The sequence below is a fragment of the Emys orbicularis genome, chromosome 14 (genome assembly GCF_028017835.1).
Source record: "Emys orbicularis isolate rEmyOrb1 chromosome 14, rEmyOrb1.hap1, whole genome shotgun sequence".
NCBI classification, from domain to species: Eukaryota; Metazoa; Chordata; order Testudines; family Emydidae; genus Emys; species Emys orbicularis.
In genome coordinates, this window is record NC_088696.1 from 46,086,705 (window position 1) to 46,107,846 (window position 21,142).

At 46.0% G+C, this 21,142-nt stretch overlaps 1 protein-coding gene across 2 annotated transcripts in view; it reads right to left on the reverse strand.

Annotated features, from left to right (window-relative positions):
- WDR59 (WD repeat domain 59) overlaps positions 1-20,493 on the reverse strand; it is a 68,759-nt gene extending 48,266 nt beyond the window's left edge. For both annotated transcript variants that reach the window (XM_065416500.1, XM_065416499.1), the window contains exons 1-6: positions 20,424-20,493; positions 11,436-11,485; positions 8,975-9,110; positions 4,836-4,921; positions 3,835-3,915; positions 2,362-2,399 (exon numbers count right to left, since the gene is read on the reverse strand). In XM_065416500.1, coding sequence (XP_065272572.1) covers positions 2,362-2,399; positions 3,835-3,915; positions 4,836-4,921; positions 8,975-9,110; positions 11,436-11,485; positions 20,424-20,477 — 445 coding nt within the window. In that variant the 5' untranslated portion in view covers positions 20,478-20,493. The remainder of the gene's footprint in view (positions 1-2,361; positions 2,400-3,834; positions 3,916-4,835; positions 4,922-8,974; positions 9,111-11,435; positions 11,486-20,423) is intronic.
- Positions 20,494-21,142: the final 649 nt, after the last annotated feature.

Sequence of the window (21,142 nt, forward strand, 5' to 3'; positions counted from 1 at the left end):
CTATTAATTTCATTAGGTGACCCCTGGTTCTTGAGTTACGTGAAAGGGTAAACAACACCTCCTTATTTGCTTTCTCCACACCATTCATTATTTTATAGAACTCTATCATACCCCCCCCCTTAGTTGTCTCTTTTCCAAGCTGAACAGTCCCAGTCTTTTTAATCTCTCCTCGTATGGAAGCTGTTCCATACCCCCATCATGTGTATTGTCCTTTTCTGTATCTTTTCCAATTCTAATATGCCTTTTTTCAGATGGGGCAACCAGAACTGAATGCTTATTCAAGGTGTGGGTGTACTATGGCTTTATATAATGGCATTATGATATTTTCCGTCTTATCTTTTCCTTTCCTAATGGTTCCTAACATTCCGTTAGCTTTTTTGACTGCCGCTGCACATTGAGTGGATGTTTTCAGAGAACTATCCACAATGACTCCAAGATCTCTTTCTTGAGTGGTAACCGCTAATTCAGACCCCATCATTTTGTATGTATAGTTGGGATTATGTTTTCCAACGTGCATTACTTTTCACAATCTCCCTTCTGGTTCCCAGTTTTTAATAGAAAAATAATGAGCTAGCGTTGACATGGAAGGTTCAGATGTTAAGGGAGTTATATAAAGCTACTTGAGGTTCTCTTCTCCCTGATTTAGTTTGAAACTCCTTTCAAAATTATTAGAAAACAACCCGTCCAACTTCTACCCTCCAGCTTCCAAACAGAGACATAAAACAGGAGACTGCTGTGGATGAAGAGGTCCTCTGCATTTCTGTAGCACTGCGAATTCATGGGCTGTGAGTAAGGCTGCTGCTGGTACAGATCCTAAAGGGCCATTAGCAAGGCTGATTCTCTCTCTCTCTCACACTCACACACACACGGAGATTAGTGGGGCAGAAGAAACAGCAACCCATAAGGACACTTTCACGTTTGCTCATCTGTGCTCTATCTTCCTCTGTCTCCATTCTAGCGTTGTCCATGTGCAGTAACTCATTCACAGAACCTATTAGGTCTTCCCCTTAAGGGTGATGGGTGGAGATTAACATTGTTGGGGTCCCTGACAAGAGCCTGTCCAGCAAAAGGAGTGTTAGCCGATCGCTTTGACGAGAGCGTGATGTGTAACCCAAAGGAGGACACCCATGGCATCCTTTCAGATCCCCAGCTGGTTTAAGATGCTGGAGGGAAGCATGATACTGCATGTTAGTGTACCCAGCCCAGAACCCCTCTCTCAGTAACTGGACTGAGGGTGGGAAGTCAGCAGCATTCCAGTGACACCCCTAGGATACACTTTAGTTTCTCAACTGGTTCAGTCAAGTATAAGAGGACAGAAAAATTGTGCTAGGAAAGAGAGGCATGGTTTAGAGAGAACAGACACGTGTAGCAGGGTGATGAGGAAGGAACAAGGCTCTGTACGTCTGAATCACACAAATGCCACACAGCTTAGCACCCCACTTTCAGAGCAGCTGTCCTAGCACCACCACAGGGTCCTGTACCCAAGGATCTCGAAGAGCTTTCCAACTATTCATTCAGTCTCCCAAGCCCACCTAGAGGGGAGTAAGTATTATGGGGAGGAGGCGGCGACTGGGATAAAGTCAGTGGCAGAGGCAGGACTAGAACTCCGCTCTCGTGCTTTAGCTCCTCCCCTTTTGTCATAGTCAGCCATTGCTACAAGACAAAGTCCCTAGCAAGCCTGCCAGCATGAGACATGCACATGAATGGCTCTCTCAGCACAGGAACAAATGAGCATAGCGCCTCCTGCATATGGAGCAGGTGTGTGCTTGAGGCATAATCACAGCCAAAGCGAGAGAAGGCCCAGACCCTTCCCTCTTATCACCCTCGCCCTCTGTGCTTTCAACCACTCTGCATAGCTCATTTACCTGCTAAAGCCAGTCCTCCTCCTTCGTCCAGCCAGCCATCTCTACGACGCCCTCCCCTGCCCCCAGCTGGCTGCCACGCCACTCCCGCACTGCACCGCAGGTGCTCCTTCAGGCTGCCTCGCAGCTGCTCAATGCGTGCAGGCCAACCAGCCAGCCTCCTGCCCACTCACTCAATACTGCTCCGCCCCAAACCGCTGCGACTCTTGGCCCTAGTGGTGATTCTGGCACTGGAAAATGGCAGCGTGCAACCCAAGGAGGCCTCTCCTCTTCATACACCTCAATTTTGCTCTAAACAGCATCTCTGAAAAGAGCCTTTGGACCTTCAAGGAACAGTCACTGCCCAGGGTGCTGCTGTGTGGGACAGTCACCTACGCTAGTGTTTTCATGCCTCGGGTCTGAATGCAAAAGAAAACCCGAGTGAGCAGGGAGGATGGAATAGCAGAGGCATATGACAATGCAGGCAGAGGTTATGCCTATAACAGGAACAAGTACTTACCAACTGCAGAGAGCGAGACTATAGGTTTCCTGGTGTCCCTGAAACACAACATTACCAGTATGAGTCCCTCATCTCTCCTGAGATGGGACAACCCCTTCTCCCCTGGGAGGTCCTTTCTAATGGAAAATTGAACTTATTACTGGCTCCTGGATCTTATTTATCTCTGAGGGGTGGTTGTTGTTTTTTAACCAGGAGGCAGATGTGACACAAACTTGTCTGAGCTCAAACAAGTCTAATGGAAGGGGGCACCAGCCAGAGAAGGATCATGATTTTAACCTGTGGTTTAACATGTAAAGCATTAAGATTAAATATAATACTTAGTCCTGCCTTGAGTGCAGGGGACTGGACTAGATGACCTCTCAAGGTCCCTTCCAGTTCTATGAGTCTAAGACTATAGGCAGAACTAAGGGGGGAGGGATAGCTCAGTGGTTTGAGCATTGGCCTGCTAAACCCAGGGTTGTGAGTTCAATCCTTGAGGGGGCCACTGAGGGATCTGGGGCAAAATCAGTACTTAGTCCTGCTAGTGCAGGCAGGGGGCTGGACTTGATGACCTTTCAAGGTCCCTTCCAGTTCTAGGAGATAGATTTAATTTATTTATAACTGGGAGCTTTTTAGCAGTCTTTGTGATAGGGTGGGGGAGAAAAACTATGCTCCCTCTGGCATGTGGCTATTGTGGGAGATAAAGGGACATCTAGTGCCATTCTTATGCGTTACCGGTGGACGTTACAACATAACATTTCCAAAGAAGATTCAGCAGTATACGAAGAAGCTACAGTAAAATTAGACAACCTGCCAACAATTTATCAAAGCCTTTGATGATCCCAATTCACAGCAAATCATAGCCCCAGAGTAAAGACAACTTATCTGTCTCCAGGCTATAATAATAAAATTAGGAGGAATTAATAAAGCTGGGCAGTCCCGATGGGCCAGATGCTGAGCTGATGTAAGTCAATGCAGCACTGTGACAACTCACAGCAGCGGACACTCCGACCTTAGGACTTTAACTCACTCTTAGATGGAACTGGTCAAGTAATGCTTCACTCTAATGAAATACTTTAAATAAAAACAAAACAAAAAAAAATTTAAGTGTTTTTTTGCAATTTTTCAGGCTGTTGAAAAACTGAAGGTTTTTGACAATAATAGAGTTTTTTCTTTCCCCCACAAGGGGGAAAAAAGGCAGTTTTCTATTAAAAAAGTGGTGATGGAAAGATGGGGGGGGGGGGGGGGGAAATCAATCAGTGCCTCTTCCTGTTCAGTATGAGACCATGACATAACTTTATAGAACAGCACAACTGTGCAGATTCTGAATCTGCGTGAAGGACTGGGAGCCGTTGAGATTAAGGGAATTGGTTCTGGCTTCTGCAAGCACAGCTGAAAGAGTACGAGAGCACTTTTCCCTCCAAGCTGCCAGTCACCGAAAAGAGAAGCCCCGTAATCTTCCCACAGCGTAAGAGTGGAGGCTCTTGTTCTTACTTGATATCCCAAACGTAGATATACGTGTCAACAGAACTAGTGACCAGCAGATCTGGCTCGAACACGGCCCAGTCTAAATCACTGCAAATCCAAAACCAAAGGAGAACACAGTTGTCAGTTACGCACATATCACACTATTGGCATTCTCTTCTCAGCAGTTTATAAAGCAACCCTCCACACCTTTCCGTAACAAACCCATGGCATTTGCATTGAGATTTCCTAAAGACTTCATGAATAAAAGCAGGACCTACCTTATTTCTTTAAGTAAACGATCCTCGCCACACTCTGCCTTATAGCTACTACTTCTGCCCACAGCCCCACAAAGAGAGGGGATATTTTAGCAGCAAACCCCAGATTGCCAGGCATTTCTTAGCCCCAGCCCTCCATTTTGCCAGGCGCATCACAGCTGTATGTGCGACACAAACACAGCCCTCAATCAGAGAGGGCTGGCAACTTTCCGAAGGGCTGCAATTAATCTTCACAATCCACATGCAAAAGAGAAATGCTTTCTTCACCCCGTCCCCAACACAGAATGAAAGCATTAGTCCTGTGACAATCCCAGGTCCGCCCGCTGGCATGCATCAGACTCCAGAGCTTCCCCGTGTACTAGTGCATTAAGGACAGCCTGTGCCTACTTCCCTATATCTGGCGTCAGTCCAAGTCACAGGTGGGATTCAGTTTAATAGCCCCACTGCTGTCTGTTTCCCTGATGGTGGCTGCTGTTCTTTAGGAGAACTGCCATGGGAAAATGTAATGACACCGAAGCCACCAGAGGCTGATCTGAACCAGATGTGCATGCTGCAGCCATGGAAGGGTGGTCTGTCTTTAAATCAGACATCTTCTCCCAGTGGGGTGGTGGCAGCACGGGCTAAGGAAGTGGCTAAAAATAGTCTGAATTTCTCCAAGCAAAGGGGCTGTGATAACTATACTTCAATGTACACCAGCTATGAAGATTTTCCTCACAGTACCTCAGAGTGATGCTGACTTCCTCATTATCATACCTGATCACACGCGTGTGCCCTTGCAGGGATGTGCCAACTTCCCCGTTACCATCTTTCCATTTATACAGGTCAACTCGCTGGTTGCTCTGAAATTAAATGGATAAAATGAGGTGGTGAAAGGCCCCTGGAGCAGTACAGGGCTCCGGATCTGTCAGGTTCGGGGTCCCTGCGATTGGAACGGTATCAGTTACTGGTGAGTCAAACCCTTCATGGCAGAGGCTTTGCTCAGACTGAGAGGGGAATGAAGATGAACCCATTCCTGACTGGCAGATAAAGCTTTTGAAACTCTCTTCAAGGCCTAAATCTTGCTTCAATTCACTCAAAATTAGAGGTGAATAAGAATGGAGACAAAATCCCAAGGTCAAATGTTTTCCTAAGTGTCCTTTTCTGGGCTCTGTACCCAGAGTGTGGCATTCAAACTACCAGCAGCCACGAGTCAGCCTGCAGGAATTCCTTTGCATTTTTTCAGATTTACCCTGGAGTTTTAAATGACAGGTGGATGACAGGTCCCCCAACACCCATTCATGCCACTGCCAAACAGGAAGGAGTGACTGCTACAGTAGGAGCATTTCAGGGAGCTCCCTACTCCTTCTGGCTTGGGAATGAAGGCCCTAGCTCACATTGCTATTTGGAGACCCACAAGGACGACCCTGGTGTATCTATGGTAAGTATCTCCCTGGAACTGTTACTTAGATTGGAAGCTCTTTGGGGAAGGGAGTGTATTTTTGTTTTGTGTTTGTACAGTGCCTAGCACAACTGGGTCTTGGTCCATGACTAGGGCTCCAAGGCACTACCGTAATACATCTAATAAATAATAGTGTGGTTCCAAGACTCATTCCTGTTACAGCACAGTGACCGCTCTGCTAGAGTTAAGAGCAGTTTTCTGTTTAAAGCTTGACTCCAAGTACTCTAAAATCTGAACAGTGAATCGGATTGCCTTGAAATTCAGTGTGCCTCAGGGGCTGTGGGGTTTTGTTAGTGATCAAAATTTGGCCCCATTTGGCCAAGGGGTTCCCAAAATAAAGCTCCTGGAAAAAACAGCTTTTCTTAGAGCTGACAGATTCTGGCAACCTTCCTTTTACTCACAGACAGAGATAAAACCAGGGCTCAGCTCATCACACCAGGATCTCCACAGCACCCCCAGCTCTTTGGGGGAAATTAAATTAAATGCTATTTCAAAAAGGGCTCATTGAAAGCCTCCTGCGCTTGTTCTTGCGTCTAACTGATTACACTGAGCATGCACGGACAAAGGAGTTAACAGAATTGTTAGCTTCAATGTTTCCCAGCAGCTGGATAGTGCAAGTGGATAAGCAGCAGTCCATTGAACATGACCCAAGCTCAACTCTGTACTGTCCGGTTTTCAGAAGTTTGAGCTTCACTGAACCTGACATTCTGGAGAACATTAATTGTGTTAAAGTTTTTGCCATTTAATTATCTTCATTATCTGCTTGTTTTAACAGTACAGACACCTGATGGAAACAATAATAGTGCAGAGTACAGGCAGCTTACATTTATGCAGCACTATTCATTCCAAAGCTCTGTATTTACAGATGGATAACACACTTCCCCATCATTAAAACGCAACCCTCCAGCTCTGTGATGGAATGTGGCAGCTGTTTAACAGTGACAGCAATGCTGTACATGGGCTTAGAACAGGGAGACTCCCACAGCCAGTTGAAAGCGTCAGGGGATTTGGGGGAGATGGAGTACCAGTACCACAATGAAATTTGGTCAGGGCACCACCTCATCTCTTTGTAGGATGTGTCAGCAGGTGTCTCAGGACCTCAGTGGCACACGTCAGCCGGAAGGTGGCATCTCCGGTAGCACAGCCCCTGGTTCCAGAGAGCGACAGCTGCACACTCCATGAGTGCTTCCCAGCAACCACTCCTCAGGGCAAGCATGAGCAATGGCTTCAGAAGGGTCTGTTCACCCCCCTTGGAGGAATGTTTGTGACTATCCTGAAGGCAGGGGAATAACAGGGTCCCAGGACAGAAGGGCATGAACTTTCCCAGGCCAGACTCTAGTCAGAGCCAGGCACAGGGAGAGAATGTGTGTGTGGATTCCTATGGGAAGAAACCAAAAAATAAGAACTCCTCCTCCAGCAACCCTGGGATGGATTTCCTCTCTGCCTGCACTATCTGCAGTCATTTACAGCATGCAAATGAAATGTGAATCGCTCCCAAGTCAGTGGTGGTGTTTCACAGCCCCTGCGCACAGCCATAAAGGGCCACCGAAGGTGCAGTTCACTAGAGAGTGCTGACCCACTGTCTCCAAAGAAACTTGAAAACCATTGAAGACTTCAGAAGTGTCTTGAGAACACTGCACAGACTTCAAGGGAAAGGACTCTAGCATTCCTGCCTCCAAATTAGATAGGGTAAGTTTTAGCCTATGGAGAGCCTTCTTCCACACTGCCACTGGAACGTCAGCCAACAACAACAAGGGGAAAAAAGGACGGTCCTCTGGCCTGGAGATGGGGATGCCACCACATGATCCCTAATGCAAACTCCTTCCCTGACCTGCTTCAGCAGCGAGGATACCTATAAACCTATTATGATGACACTGGTGCAAACTACAGCTTATTATGGGGGAACAAAAGGATGCTCTTTGAGTCTCGAAGACGCTGGGTTCGAACTTTAGCACTGCTCTTCTGAAGGCAAGGCTGCCTGGAGGGACCCCCTGGTTCACTGTGAGTTAGCAAAGCTCACGCTGCTTAGTTACAGCATTCCCAGGAAGTTGGCTTGCTGCTGGAACCAGCATTGCGAGGACACTGGATTCCTTTGTCAGCCTGCATTTGAAGAGAAGCCTCTTCCTTGGCTTGCAACTAACATTGCTTTTGGGCTGCCAGGTATTATTGCCTGTGATCATCACAGGCTGTCAGTATCAAAAAGCAGTAGTAAAGGGCACCTTTTTGTAAGCCATTTAGGAAGAGCCAGCTGCCTGAAGGCACTGATAAGACGCCTGTCATTTGTCTCATGGGTCAGAGCAACAAACGTAGGAGGATTCCTCCGCGTCTCCATTTTTTATTTTAAAACCACCTTTACTTTCAATGTGAAAGTCACCTCAGGACAAAACATGGAAAAACCTTCCAACTAAGAGTTTGTTCAGAGAAATAAATAAATAACCCCTGGGCTCTCCAAGGTGGATCATTTAGACTATGCCAGGAAATGGATCAGGCCAACACAGCCACCATCTTGAGAGCTGAATGGGAAAACGTCTGTTCAGAGCCTGTGACCAATCAACCAGTGGGTCTCTGCAAAGCGGCAGAAGACAGGCTTAGCAGGGGCTCAGCACACTCCCTCTATCACTGCAGGACCTGGTTTGTGCAGACCGTAAGGATCAGGGCTGGAAATCGAAGCTAGGGTGCATGTGGATCTCCATGCCAGCCCTCTTTAGATACAGTTTTACATTATTGCTTTTTAGTCCATGTGCCACCTTATTAACTTCTTTATATCAAAACCATTCATTCCTTGCTAACTAGGTCCTTTGCCCATTTGCAAACCCCAACTCTTTTTTCACCCTCCTGTGTTTGTTATGGAGGTGAGCCAATATTGATCAGCTTTATTTACAGGCTGGGTCAAGAACCACATCCCATCAGCAATGCCAAGTACAGAGCAAGAAATTTAACACACTTGTAAGTCATGTAACAAAATGGAGGGGTTAAAAAATGCAGAGCCCATCATTCCCTATTGGATAATGATAATTTGTGGGCCCAATATATTTGAGAAGGTTCTTTAGAAAAGACAAGTAAGAGCTGTCTAGAATCACCATTCACAGACCCATAACTAAGAACTACCACCTTGCCAGCAATAAACCAAACATAAGCCCTGATCTTGCAATATGATTTGCACAGGTAGGCATACAGACACTACTCTTGTGCCTGCACAGAGCCCTGCCAGGGGTGCTGGAACAGAGGGGGTCAGGAGGCATGGCCCCATCACTTTTGAGAGTGGCATAAAGGTGAGTGATGGGGGAAGGGACAGCAGGGGGCTGGGCCACAGTTCGGGAGCCAGTGACCCCCCCTGCTTCTGCTGCTCCTGAGCCCCACTAGCCTTGTAGAGGCAAAGGTTCCACCTGTGTGGATCCAACTGCAGAACTAGGGCATTCATGGAGATGTAAGTGTTTAAAGAGAGTGAGCTCACCGAAGCTGCAAAGTAGTGTGCATAGCTGTCATGTGGATTCCACTGCACGGCCCCAATATCCCATTTGCTCTGACGGGAGATCTTGCGGTGACCTTCCGTCGGCACGTCCAGGTTAACTATGTAGAGGAAACGGCGACTGCAAGGCACATACACACAAAGAGCCTGCATTATCACGACTGGCCTGAAACCAAGCTGAGCTAATAATCTGCCTACCATGCAAAAAAAAAAAAAAAAAAAAAAAAAAAGAGAGAAGCATTTGATAAAGCAGAAATAAAAGTTACTCCTGCAAACGCTGAATTCCCTCAATCCCCTTTTGTTAAGTGTGTGAAGTCAAAAGTGTAGAAAGGATCAGACTGGAGACACTGATAAGTTAGAGAGGATCCAAAGAGAGACAGAAAATATAAGAGGATAACAGGACTGTTAAAGTTACTTCTACAAAAGGCTGGCGCTGGAATGTTCTGAATTACTTATTACTGACCACACAAGGGTCAGAAGTATAGTGAGCAGGCAGCTGTTCTGGGTGCTCTGACAGCACTGCCAAGAGGAGGAACAGGAAGACAGCTGGGTTTCCTTTGCAAACCAAGCCTTTTAAAATCATCTCAGGCTACATTCTCAGAAGCGTAAGGCTGCTGAGCCTCTCTTACGTGGGGGAGACAGACATGTGCAGGGTTTTCAAAGGGTGCTGAGCATGCTGGCAGACAGAGGCTTGGGAATGGGCTCAACTGTGGGCGTGGCACACACAGCAGATTTTCAAAATTGCAGGGTTGCCCCCTAAGCGGTTATAAACCCAGGCAAGCTAGCTGTGTTACTGACATGTGCAAATCAAAACATGCAGGTGGGAATGGTATCCAGTTAGACCTACACTGACTGCCCGGCCTGCTGTTCCTGTTCAAATCAGACACTGCTGTGGACAAAGTGGCACTGAGGGATGTGACTGCAAGGAGGAGACAGGCAGGCTTGGGGATGGGTATCCAAAGACTTTGTCTTTTTGCTCTAAAGAGGTAGAGACAGGAGCAGTAGAGGGAGGAACGACCATTGAGCACAACCATGGAGTCAGCCAGACAGCTGCAGCCACATCTTTCATTTTGAAAAGAACATGCTAATGGCTCGTAATGTGCCATTAGCATATGGCAATTAGTTATTAGCTCACAGTAATGTGAAAGATGGGAGCAAAGCACATGCAGCCCGAGTGGTTTAAACACCAGCCACTCAGGAGGCTTCAGAGTCACAGTGCTAAAGGGAGCAGGTGCCTTGAAAGCCTAATATCTATGGCACCTGCTAACATGCCATACCAATCTAGAGGGTTTCTTCCAACACCCGGAACTGCAAGACCATGCATGCATTCTGCAGGGTTATGCCCTCACACATCACTAGAGGACCATGATGGTAGCTGCTCCCCATCCTTGTCCTGTCCTCCTCTGGGCCTGGTGTAACCTGCCTAGTCCCTCCATATCTTGGTGATGGTGCTCCAGTGCGTAAGCACAGTGGTTTGCACTTTTCAAATATGTAATTCATTTGTTGGAGGCCTGACCTTGTGGTGCACACTCAGGGGAATGTCAGAGCCCAAGGGTTGCTCAGCCTAGGTCCTAATTTATAAGAGAGACACGTCTCTCTTGGGGGGAGGGATAGCTCAGTGGTTTGAGCATTGGCCTGCTAAACCCAGGGTTGTGAGTTCAATCCTTGAGGAGGCCACTTAGGGATCTGGGGCAAAATCAGTACTTGGTCCTGCTAGTGAAGGCAGGGGGCTGGACTCGATGACCTTTCAAGGTCCCTTCCAGTTCTAGGAGATGGGATCCATTTAAAAATAAATAAATAAATAAAAAAACGTCTACTCTTCTCTCATGTTTCCCTTCAGGATCCAGAGACAGAGAAGGCAAGGGCCAATGTACATAGGGGTCAGGTGCTCTCAGACCACTCCCTTCAGTTCCTCACACATACCTTGCCACACAAGGAAGTGATACACCAGGGTCCTATACAAAAGGAAATGGGGGGTAGGGAGTGGAGTCGGGGAGATGGGCTTTGGAAAGCTACGGTAGGATAAACTGGGGCATTAATTTTGTAGCTGACCATACTGCATGGATTTACCTGGCAGGGGAATTGACAGTAAAATGCAGAATCTCCCACCCACTTGCATAATTTAAGAGCCTATGAATCAATTTATGATTCTAAAGAAAACCATCAGTGATCTGTACTTCAAATAGAATTCCAGATGGCCATACTAGTTAAGTGACACTCCAAAGACTCCACTGGTGTCATCAGGAAAGCATCCACTGCAGAAACAGCAGCAGTGTTTGAGTTAATGTTTCTGTCTTTTACCTCTCTATCACGTTGGAAACGTGACCCAGAAAGCTCTGAACAGAATTCAGTTTCACCCTCCTCAACATTACATGAGCTTTTCAATCAAGATCAGCCTGAAGGCCACTGATTTGACTTCTGAAAGTGATTTCCACAAATTTCTCACCCAGAGAGCACCGCATGCTGTCCAAGACAATCCACTGACATAGCAGTTGCCTGTCAAAGAGAAAAAAACTAAATTACACCCATCAGTTTAAGTTTCCAGTCAAACAAAACTATGTGCAAGATTGAAATCCTGAAGGAAAGCCTGCCCACTTATCTTCAAGAAGGCCCAAGCTGGTAGGGTGGAAGCAAAGCTTGATTGACATCAGAGATAGAAGAATTATCTTCCCCCACAAATCACAGAATCTGGGATGGGGAGCTGATCTGAAGGTTGAAGGTAGTGTGATGATGTTGTCTCTTTAGTGTAGGTTGAAGAATAGATATGACACACACAGCTGCAAGCACTGAGAGCCTACTTCATTTCCCTTAACTCTGCTACCACAGATGAAACCTTTTCATCACTGTTCTATAATGATTATTATTAATGTGGTTCTATTCCCGTTGTGAAGTAGCTTTTAAAAACATCTTAACCCTGCTTTTATTCCAGAGACCTCTTTTACAATCCTGCACATGTGTAAAGTGTGACCACTTCTGTAGGCCAGACATGCACAAATGGAAGATGGCGAAGATATATCAGAGTCTTATTTATGTTGGACTTTCCTATTGATGGAAACTAAGAGACCCCCAAAGTCCCTCCAGGAGATTGAGACAGAACAGACTGGCAGATAAGATTCTGCAGGAAGAGAAAACTAGGAAGGTTTTGAAAAATTGACATCTATGTGCTAACGGTGCGTGGGAAGCTTTATCTGGAAAGCCAAGGGCCTAAGCCATCAATTTACATATAATTAAATGTAATTAAAAAAAAAATCTAGCTCTCATGGTTGCAAAGATAAGCTTCTGAATATGACCTGACTATAAAGCAACGTAGTGCCATCAGCCTAAGTCTGCAGACAGCTAGGTAGCTTCAGTACTTTTACTGCTGATCAGAGCTTTGCCAAGCAGTAGCAGCGTGAAATTAACAAGACTCTGGTCAGCTTCACAGCTACTAACTGGGCAGCAGAAAAAAGAATAAATATATATGTCGGTTTTACTCTATTGCCTGGCTGGCAAAACCTATGAGCAGGGTAGTGCTGGCTGCCCTCCCTACATTTTTTAGTGTTGGTATTGTTTTGTTCTGGCTAGTAGGGGGTCTCATACATGTCTCCAAACCCTGAAGCTAAGAATTTAAAACTACTCCCTTATTTAGGACCCTAAATAGTAAGGGCTAAAGCTATCCTCCTGGACTCCAGTTAAGAACTGCAAACAGAATTACTAGTATAAAGTGCGTTATTACATTTACAGCAACATAACAAAGGGAAGGAGGATTTGCCACGATATTTCTGTCACAGTTCAGGGCAACTGTACCTGTATTCCCCCGAGTGGTCCCTCAAGGGCACCCACTCTAAGTTCCCAGCTCCTCAGCCGTCACCTCTCTTGGGTAGAGATCTGCATTACTTTCCCTTCTTTAAAGGCTGCACAATTTTCTGCCTACACTCTGATATTCCCAGCAAGCCAGTCTGCCTAAAAGGCCAGCATCTGTGCTTTGCTTTCTCTCCAGAGGCTATGCCCTGTGGATAGCCTGCAGTTATAAGTTACCACACAGCTCTTTATAAGCAAGCATCTTTATTCTTCAGGTGAAAGCATTACAGAGAAAACATATTAAAAGACTAAAAGAACCTACTTACAAGCTAAAAAGCTCATCAGAGGTCACCCCCAACTCCAACAAGGGCTCTGGTAGGTGTCTGTCCTTCAAACCTCACAACTGGTTTTTTTCCCCCCATGGTTACAGGTTCATAACTGGCACAGATTCAGAATCAAGAACCACCATGAATAGTTTGATCTTGGCCTCATGTAACAGGTAATCAGCAGACAGTGGCCTGCCCCTCAGGGCCTAGCTTCAAAAGGCTGAGTTTTCGCATAATCAGAGGTGAGGAATTTGCATTCACCGACCCCTAGATCAGGGGTGGGCAAAATACGGCCCGTGAGCCGTTTTGAGCCGGCCCGCAAACCGCCCTGCTCCGGCCAGGCCACTGGGTCGGGGGCCGCACCGCACGGCTTGGCCGTGCTCCAGCCCGGATGCAGGTTGTAATTAATGCTCCTGCTGGGGTGCATAGCCCTGCTTCTGCTCCTACACGCTCCAATGGGAGCTACAGGGGTGGTGCCTGTGGATGGGGCAGCGTGCAGAGCCGCCTGGCCATGCCTCTGTGTAGGAGGCAGAGAAGGGACATGCCTCTGCTTCCAGGAGCTGCTTGAAGTAAGTGCTGCTCGGAGCCTGCACCCCCTGAACCTCTCCCCATGCCCCAACCCCCTGCCCCAGCCCTGATCCCCCTCCCACTCTCCAACCCCCTAGATCCCAGCCAGGAGCACCCTCCTGCACCCCAAACTCCTCATACCCAGCCCCACCCCAGAGCCCGCTCCCGCACCCCAACCCCAATTTTGTGAGCATTCATGGCCCGCCATACAATTTCTTCTATTCCCCAATGTGGCCCTAGGGCCAAAAAGTCTGCCCTAGATATTCCCCAGGAAATCCACTTGACACTTTTGTTACAAAAGCCCATTCTTGTCTGACACATTGTTCTAGACAGACCTAACTTTTCAAAGGACTCACAGCTGTCACATCTCCCCCCTCAAGCGGTTACATACAATCCCAACCCACAATAACATATGAACCATTCATTTAATACAATGGACTCCAAAGATACTTAAACTTAATTAGTAAGGTCTCCCTAGGATATAGCAGGAAATTGCCATCTCTATCACAATAGTTAGAATAGCTCCTTTTATGAAAAATGAAGAGGAAAATAGCTGAAGCCATTATTGACATAAGCACTTTTAGTCTGATGAAGAACTAGTCAACTGTCGGGTATTTAATACAGCTAGAGTGGAGCAACTTTATGCTCTTGGTACTTTGTCCATCTTTCCCAGGAGATGGGAGAAAGCCAATAATTCAAAGTTCAAGTCATCTTATACAAAGGTTTTTAAAATAGGTTTAGTCAGCTGTTCCTGTTTTAAAAAGCACTTTGCAATTTTGTAACCGTTCATGTATGGTTGTAATTAATGCTTTATGTATCGGTATACTGCAGTTGTAGACAGTAAGTGTTGTTAGGACAAATGTCAATGCCATAAAACTTAATTACTGACGAGAACAGGACGAAGCACCAGTATACAGTCTCACATGCGGGGCGACCGTTCTGTCAGTGTCACAAATGAGGTCACCTGGTAGCAAGATGGCTGCTCCAGCATTACAGGCTCAAATCTGGGTGTAAAAATTTCACTGTCAAATTCATTGCAGAGGTTTTGCATGCCAAGAAGTGCTTCTTCACAACATGACCTTTCAGAATGCAGCTCTGAGCAAAACTAAGACAGATTGCCTCTAGACTAAATTCTCAGGTTACCTGTAATTGCTGCAATTAGCGTTAACACTTATTTGGATAGGTATGTTCAAACTGTTGCATGTTTGAAAGGAATGCTGAGTCACTAGCACAGGCAGTATCCCCAACCCTCCCAAACATCTACATTAGGCAATTAATTTTGGTTTACTGCTCTTCTACCTTCAGAAAGCACCTTCTCATACCCCAGAATGCTATCTGCTTTTGGGTGTACCGTAACTATTGCTTTCCACTTTGCAGGAAGCAGACAGACTTGATTTTCCATGGTTGCACTATCTTTAGATTGTAAGCTCTTGGAGGGCAGAGACCAGTTACTTGTTTAGCATAGCTCACTGTCTTGCACACTGACAGCTAATCAGACATAAGCTTATTTTAACCCACCTTTGGGCTGCGCTGACAGCTTGCCAAGAACCTATGGGCCACATCCATTTTGATCGAAGAGCACAGATTACAACCTCCTTCAATTTCAGTGAGGAGATGTAACCTGTAGACACTCCAGGTTTTAATCAGCCATTCGGCCTTCTGCTAAGAGATACAGTATTGAAGACTGGGGCCTGGAGTTTCCACAAGTAATGTTTTGGTATTAAACATTAGGTTGGCTGCATTGAGGAGCATTATGGGCTGTAAGTGCTGAGTGTTATTTGTCTGTAGGCTGCTCTTTAGCCATCTGTGTAATGTTCATGTTACAGAGGCAGTATGGATAGAACATGGGTGAGATGCAGGCTGTCAATGGTCTGAAGGCTGAACCCAGAAAATCACTTCACCTCTGTGAAACTCGGCTTCCCCAGCTGTAAAATGGGGATAATGATACTGAGGTTTGCCTTTGTAAAACACTTGGAGATCTACTGCTAAGAAATGCTTTGTAAGAGCTAGGGAGTATTCGTGTTTTACCATATGCTGCAAGCAGAGCTCTCAATTAGCCCTCTCCACACAGACCCAAACCCAAACATATGAGTGTGTTCAGTGTTAGTGAAAGGTGCTAGCCTACCAGCTCTGGGAACTGAAGTCCTCTACTTCTAGAACAGGCAGTGCCAGTTCCTAAATCCACCAGTGGGCCTTGCAGCTGACCTGCAAGAAACAGCTCTAGGAGAAAGGAAGTAGGTTCAGCCTCCATAGTCTTTTAAATCCTCAGCTTCTCTATTAAGATTGACAATTGTCATGTTGAAATCTAACTGCAAGGAAGAGGACTGAGACCCCCGACATTTCACATAAACTGTCAAGTGGTAAGATTTGATCTCTCCTGATCTGGACCAGATCTGAACAAGTGAGCTAGAGGTGAACGTCTTCATCTCATTATCAATTCTCTGGAAGCAATTCTTCACCGTGGTGTCATGTTCATTTCTCAAAACTTGATCTCTTTAATATTTTGATTAGAGGAAGAGATGGAGGAATGTAAGACGTAAAACGAAGAAGGCTGTAGGCTGGATTCATTACAGTGAAAACATATTAACTCAACACATTTGTTCCTAAAGAAGTAGTGTGACAGAGATGGTAATTTCCTGCAATATCCTGCACAACCCTGACTGAATTAAGTTGGTCTGTCATTGCGTCCAGGGACTGCATGTAATTCCATGGGGGAGAGGTATCACAGTTCTAACAGGAGCTAAGAACAGGGAGGCTGGTTAGGCAAATTCACTCCGGCTGTAACACCTCCAGAGCAGTATCACCACTTGGGGAGGCTTGCATATAAAGGTTCAAACTGGATTCTCCATGGACCAACAGACAAAGAAAGGACTTCTGGTTAAACAGCCGGAGTTAAAACAGACTCAGGGCCTTCTTTCTGATCCTACAAATGGACAGGACCATCTGTCTAAGTGGGGAAGGGGCAGTCCTTTCTTGAAAGGGTTGCCTTGTTCTGAGCAAAAAGGGTTATGAATTTGAAACCACAGAAATAATCCCTGGTGGGGTTTAAAGGACTGTTTACTGGCCAGACCCCTTGTTGGAATTGGGGTGCTCTCTGGTATGCTTATTGGCATGTGTAGTATAGGCTCTTTTATTGTGTTAATATGTTTTCTCTGTAATCCTTTTACCGTAAGAGTAAATGTGCTTGCTTAGAAAGAGCTGTGTGGTAACTTAACTGTGGTAATTACACTGTTTTCTGTCTCTGAGACGAAGAGTAAAGCAGGCCCTGCTTAGGCAGCCTGGCTCTACTGGGGAATTCACAGTGTAGGCTGCCTGGAAATACCCAGCTCAGGAGAGAGAGAGGCACGAGTCTCCACCCAAAAGAGGTGACTGCTGGGGAGCTAGAGGTTAAAAGTGGGAACTCTTGCTGGACCACAAAGGGAGAATACAGGTGCAGTGCCCTGAACTGTAACAGACAGAGCTACTGTGTTCAACTGCTGTTGCAATTGCTCGTGCTTCTTCTAAGCACGTTTCCTTATTTAGTATATTTTAAAACATCTAAATTTGGATGCACTTGTAAGAGGGTTTCACTGTAAGCAGCAGCTTCCAAAATATAAGCTTGCCTTATTGTTTTCTTGAAAAGAGGTCCCCCAATTTTCTTCCAATCAAACCCAACTGAACGATGTAGATTAGAAATAAACCACCATAGAAAATAATGTAAATGTTGTTTTCCCCAGCAACCCAAGCAGTAACAAAAACAATATATCAGCACGTTAGACATGGGTCTGTTCCCCAAATGTTTTAAATGGGTCATGGTTATATGAACAAGATATAATTTGCACATCAGATTTTAGAGGATTAAGCTGGACAAAAATACTAGAACTCCTGGTATAGTCACTTTAATAAGAGGAATAAATATATGATCAGCAATTGAGCAAAAACAATAAAAAAGTTATTCTCAATTGATTGTTTACGTGCATGCACTGTATGCATTCAGCAAAACATGGGATGCTTAGCACCAAACTTCAGTTTAAAATGTTCATTTTCTTGGCAACAGAGGTTATGATTTTTTAAAAATATGTTGCTTAGCAGGCCCAGAGCTGTCTTGGCTGTTCAGATATTTGATAGTCACTACACTTTCACACAAGGATTTCAAGGAAATGAAGCTAAGAGGATTTCCTACCATGATTATTGCCAGAGATCTTTCTACTATTTTATTAAAGGAACCTTAAATGCAATAGACAGGCAGGAGAGGAAAGCAGCCAGATTTCTACATATCAACTTGGTCATTCATTTCCATTCACCATGAATCTCTTTTACAGATTGCAGCCATGCTTAAATCCCCATCACCTTGCAAGGGTTGTAGCTGTGATGGTCACTAACACTGAAACCAGCAGCAAATGTCCAGATTGCCAAAATCCATTTCAGGAGAAAGAAACAGAAAATACTTTGACGGAGTCAGTCACTCACTCGGCAGTTAAGTAAAGGGGATAGGCAGGCGAGTCTAGAGTTAAAAAATAAACCTAGGGTAAGCATGTTGTAAAAGGGGAAAATGACACAAGTATGTGTTTTCTGGTAGTTTGGAAGAAAACATAAAACCAAGGCCTTGAACACATAGTCATAAATGATTCCAGGGCATTTCTCAAAAAAAATAGGATTAATTCTGGGATCTTGCCTAAATCCTGGATTAAAGAGACACCAACAAATTTAAAAATATATGTTGTAAACAAAGTAACATAGCTAAAAGTACCTGGGGAACCCAATTTACTGTTCACATTTTTATTCAACTTTACTTTAATAAGAACTGGTTTTGAAAAAGTTAAAGGGATAATCAACTTTAAAAGCTAGATGAGGTAATAGCTTTTATTGGACCAACTTTTGTTGGTGAGAGAGAGCTCTTGAAAAGCCCTGTGTAGTTTGAAAGTTTGCCTCTCTCACCAACAGAAGTTGGTCCAGTAAAAAAAAATATTACCTCACCCACCTTGTCTCTCTAGGAAGCAACATTGCAGAAAAGGAGCTGGAGATTATAGTGGATCACAAACTAAATGAGAGTCAACAATGTAACACTGCTACAAACAAAGTGATTGTTCTGGGATGTATTAGCAGAAGTGTTGTAAACAAGACACAAGTAGCAATTACTCCATTCTAGGCAGCCCTGATAAGGGCTCAACTGGAGTATTGTGTTCAGCTGTGGACACCACACTTCGAGAAAGATGTGGACAAATCAGAGAATGTCCAGAGGAGAGCTAGAAAAATGTTTAAAGGTCTAGAAACATGACCTACGAGGAAAGATTGAAAAAACTGGGTTTGTTAGTTTGGAATAGAGATGACTGAGCAGGGACATGACGACTGCCTTCAACTATATAAAAGGTTGATCTAAAGAGGAGGGTGAGAAATTGTTCTCTTTAGCCACTGAGGATGGAACAAGAAGTAATGGGCTTGAATTGCAGCACGGGAGATTTAGTTAAACATTAGGAAAAAGTTCTTAACTGTCAAGGTAGTTAAACGCTGGACCAAATTAACTAGAGAGGCTGTGGAATCTCAGTCATTGGACATTTTTAAGAACAGATTGGACAAAACTGTCAGCTATGTCTAGATTTATTTGGTCCTGCCTCAGTGCAGGGGGCTGGACTTGATTACCTCATGTGGTCCCTTCCATTCCTGCATTTCTATTATTTCTATGAGCTAGTCTATACTAGAAGTGCTACAACGGCACTGATGGAGCTGTGCCATTGTAGCATGTCTGATGAAGATGCTCTAAGACAATGGGAGAGAGCTCTCCCATCCACTTAATTACTCCTCCTTTGCAAGAAGGGGTAGCTCTGGTTTTGTCTACACTGGCACTTTTGTCATTAAAACTTTTGTTGCTCAGGGGTGCGAAAAAACACACCCCTGACAACAAAAGTGTTAACGACAAAAAGCGTCAATTCGGACAGCGCTTCAGTGGTGGGAGACACTCTCCCGTCGATGAAGCTACCGCCCCTGGTTGGGGGTGGTTTTATTTTATCGCCAGGAGAGCTCTCTCCCAGCGACAAAGAGTGGCTACGTTACAGCCATGCCCTTGTAAGGTATGCAGTTTAGACATAGCCTATGTCAGCAGGAGAGCTTCTCCGGCCGACAAAGTGCTGTCTACACCGGGGGGCGCAGGGGGTGGCTTATTCACACGCCTGAGTGACGTAAGTTATGCCGAAGTAAGTGGCAGTGTAGACAAGGTCTATGGCAGCATGCCTTCAAGTTCACAGTGTCCCAGCAGCTTCAACTGGACAGAGCTCTTCACTACCTGCCCTACATTTTGTGCATCACTGTGGCTGTTAAATAGCTACCCAGTACCCTGCCCACCCCTGCAGAAACAACTGAGCCCTTCCCTGTCCCTGAGGGGCTGCATTGGCCAGCGCTGGCAGGAGCAACGTCGCCATCAAGCGCTGCTAGGTGGCGCCCCAGACGTGGCTGCATCTCAGCGCTGGACGAAGGACCCCTGTAGAAACAGCAGCCCGCCCGACCCGGAGGGAGCTGGGAGAGGCGCCCGTCCCGGTGCGAGGGCTGCACAGCGCGGGGGGGGGGGGGGGGGGCACAGACTGGGCGATCCATCCCACCCCTGGCAGGGCCCGTGTGCTGGGGGCAGTTCCCCCAGGCAGGTTCCCCGCTCGGCCGATGGGAGGCGAGAGGAGCGGGCCCCTGCCCCCGGAAAAAAGCAGGGAGTTCCCCACACAGACCAGACGGCGGGCGTGGGGGTGGGGGGACGTGGCGCATGCGCTCTCCCCCAGGCTGCGGGGGCTCGTTACCTGCGAGTCCCGGAACTCCACCACCACATTCTCGCTGCTCCAGCGCGCCGCCATCTTGGGCCGCCCTGAGCGACACAGCTGAGGGGAGTAGGATTGGAGACGCAACTACGCACGCACCCGGCGGGAAGCGCAAGGACTGCTGGGAGATGTAGTCCCGGTGCCGTAGGGCCGGGCTGGGAGAAGCGTTCGGGCAGCCGGGCTCCTCCCTCCCAGCCTGTGGGGCCTGGGCGCTCATGGGAGGGAGCGCTCACGTGATCCCATGACTCCAGGAGTTGGGGCTTTAAGAAAAAACACCGACTATTGGGGGAGACACACTCAGAGTCCAAGTTGTCACTCCTCTCTAGCTGTCTGTGTAATTATCCTCCCCCAGCCCTGTACTCCCTTGCTAAGCTCATGGAAGGAGCAGCAAGGAAGTTTTCTTTATTTATGTAAACATTTTCCTCTTTAGTTATTATTTTGCCATTGGTTAAGAAGATATTGGCTGGTAAGTTAGGCCCTCAATTTAAGTACGGTAAAAAATATTAAAATAAAAAATATTTACAAAAGCTGGTATTTACAAAATTGCTTTAATGGAATTAAAAATAAAAATAGTTTTGTGTTTGGATTTCAACATTACCTTACAATGGTCCCAATCCTGTGAACACTTGTGCGCATGCTTCATTTTGCTTAAATTAGTAGTCCCACTAAAATTAAAAAAACTGCTCACAGCCCTGATCTTG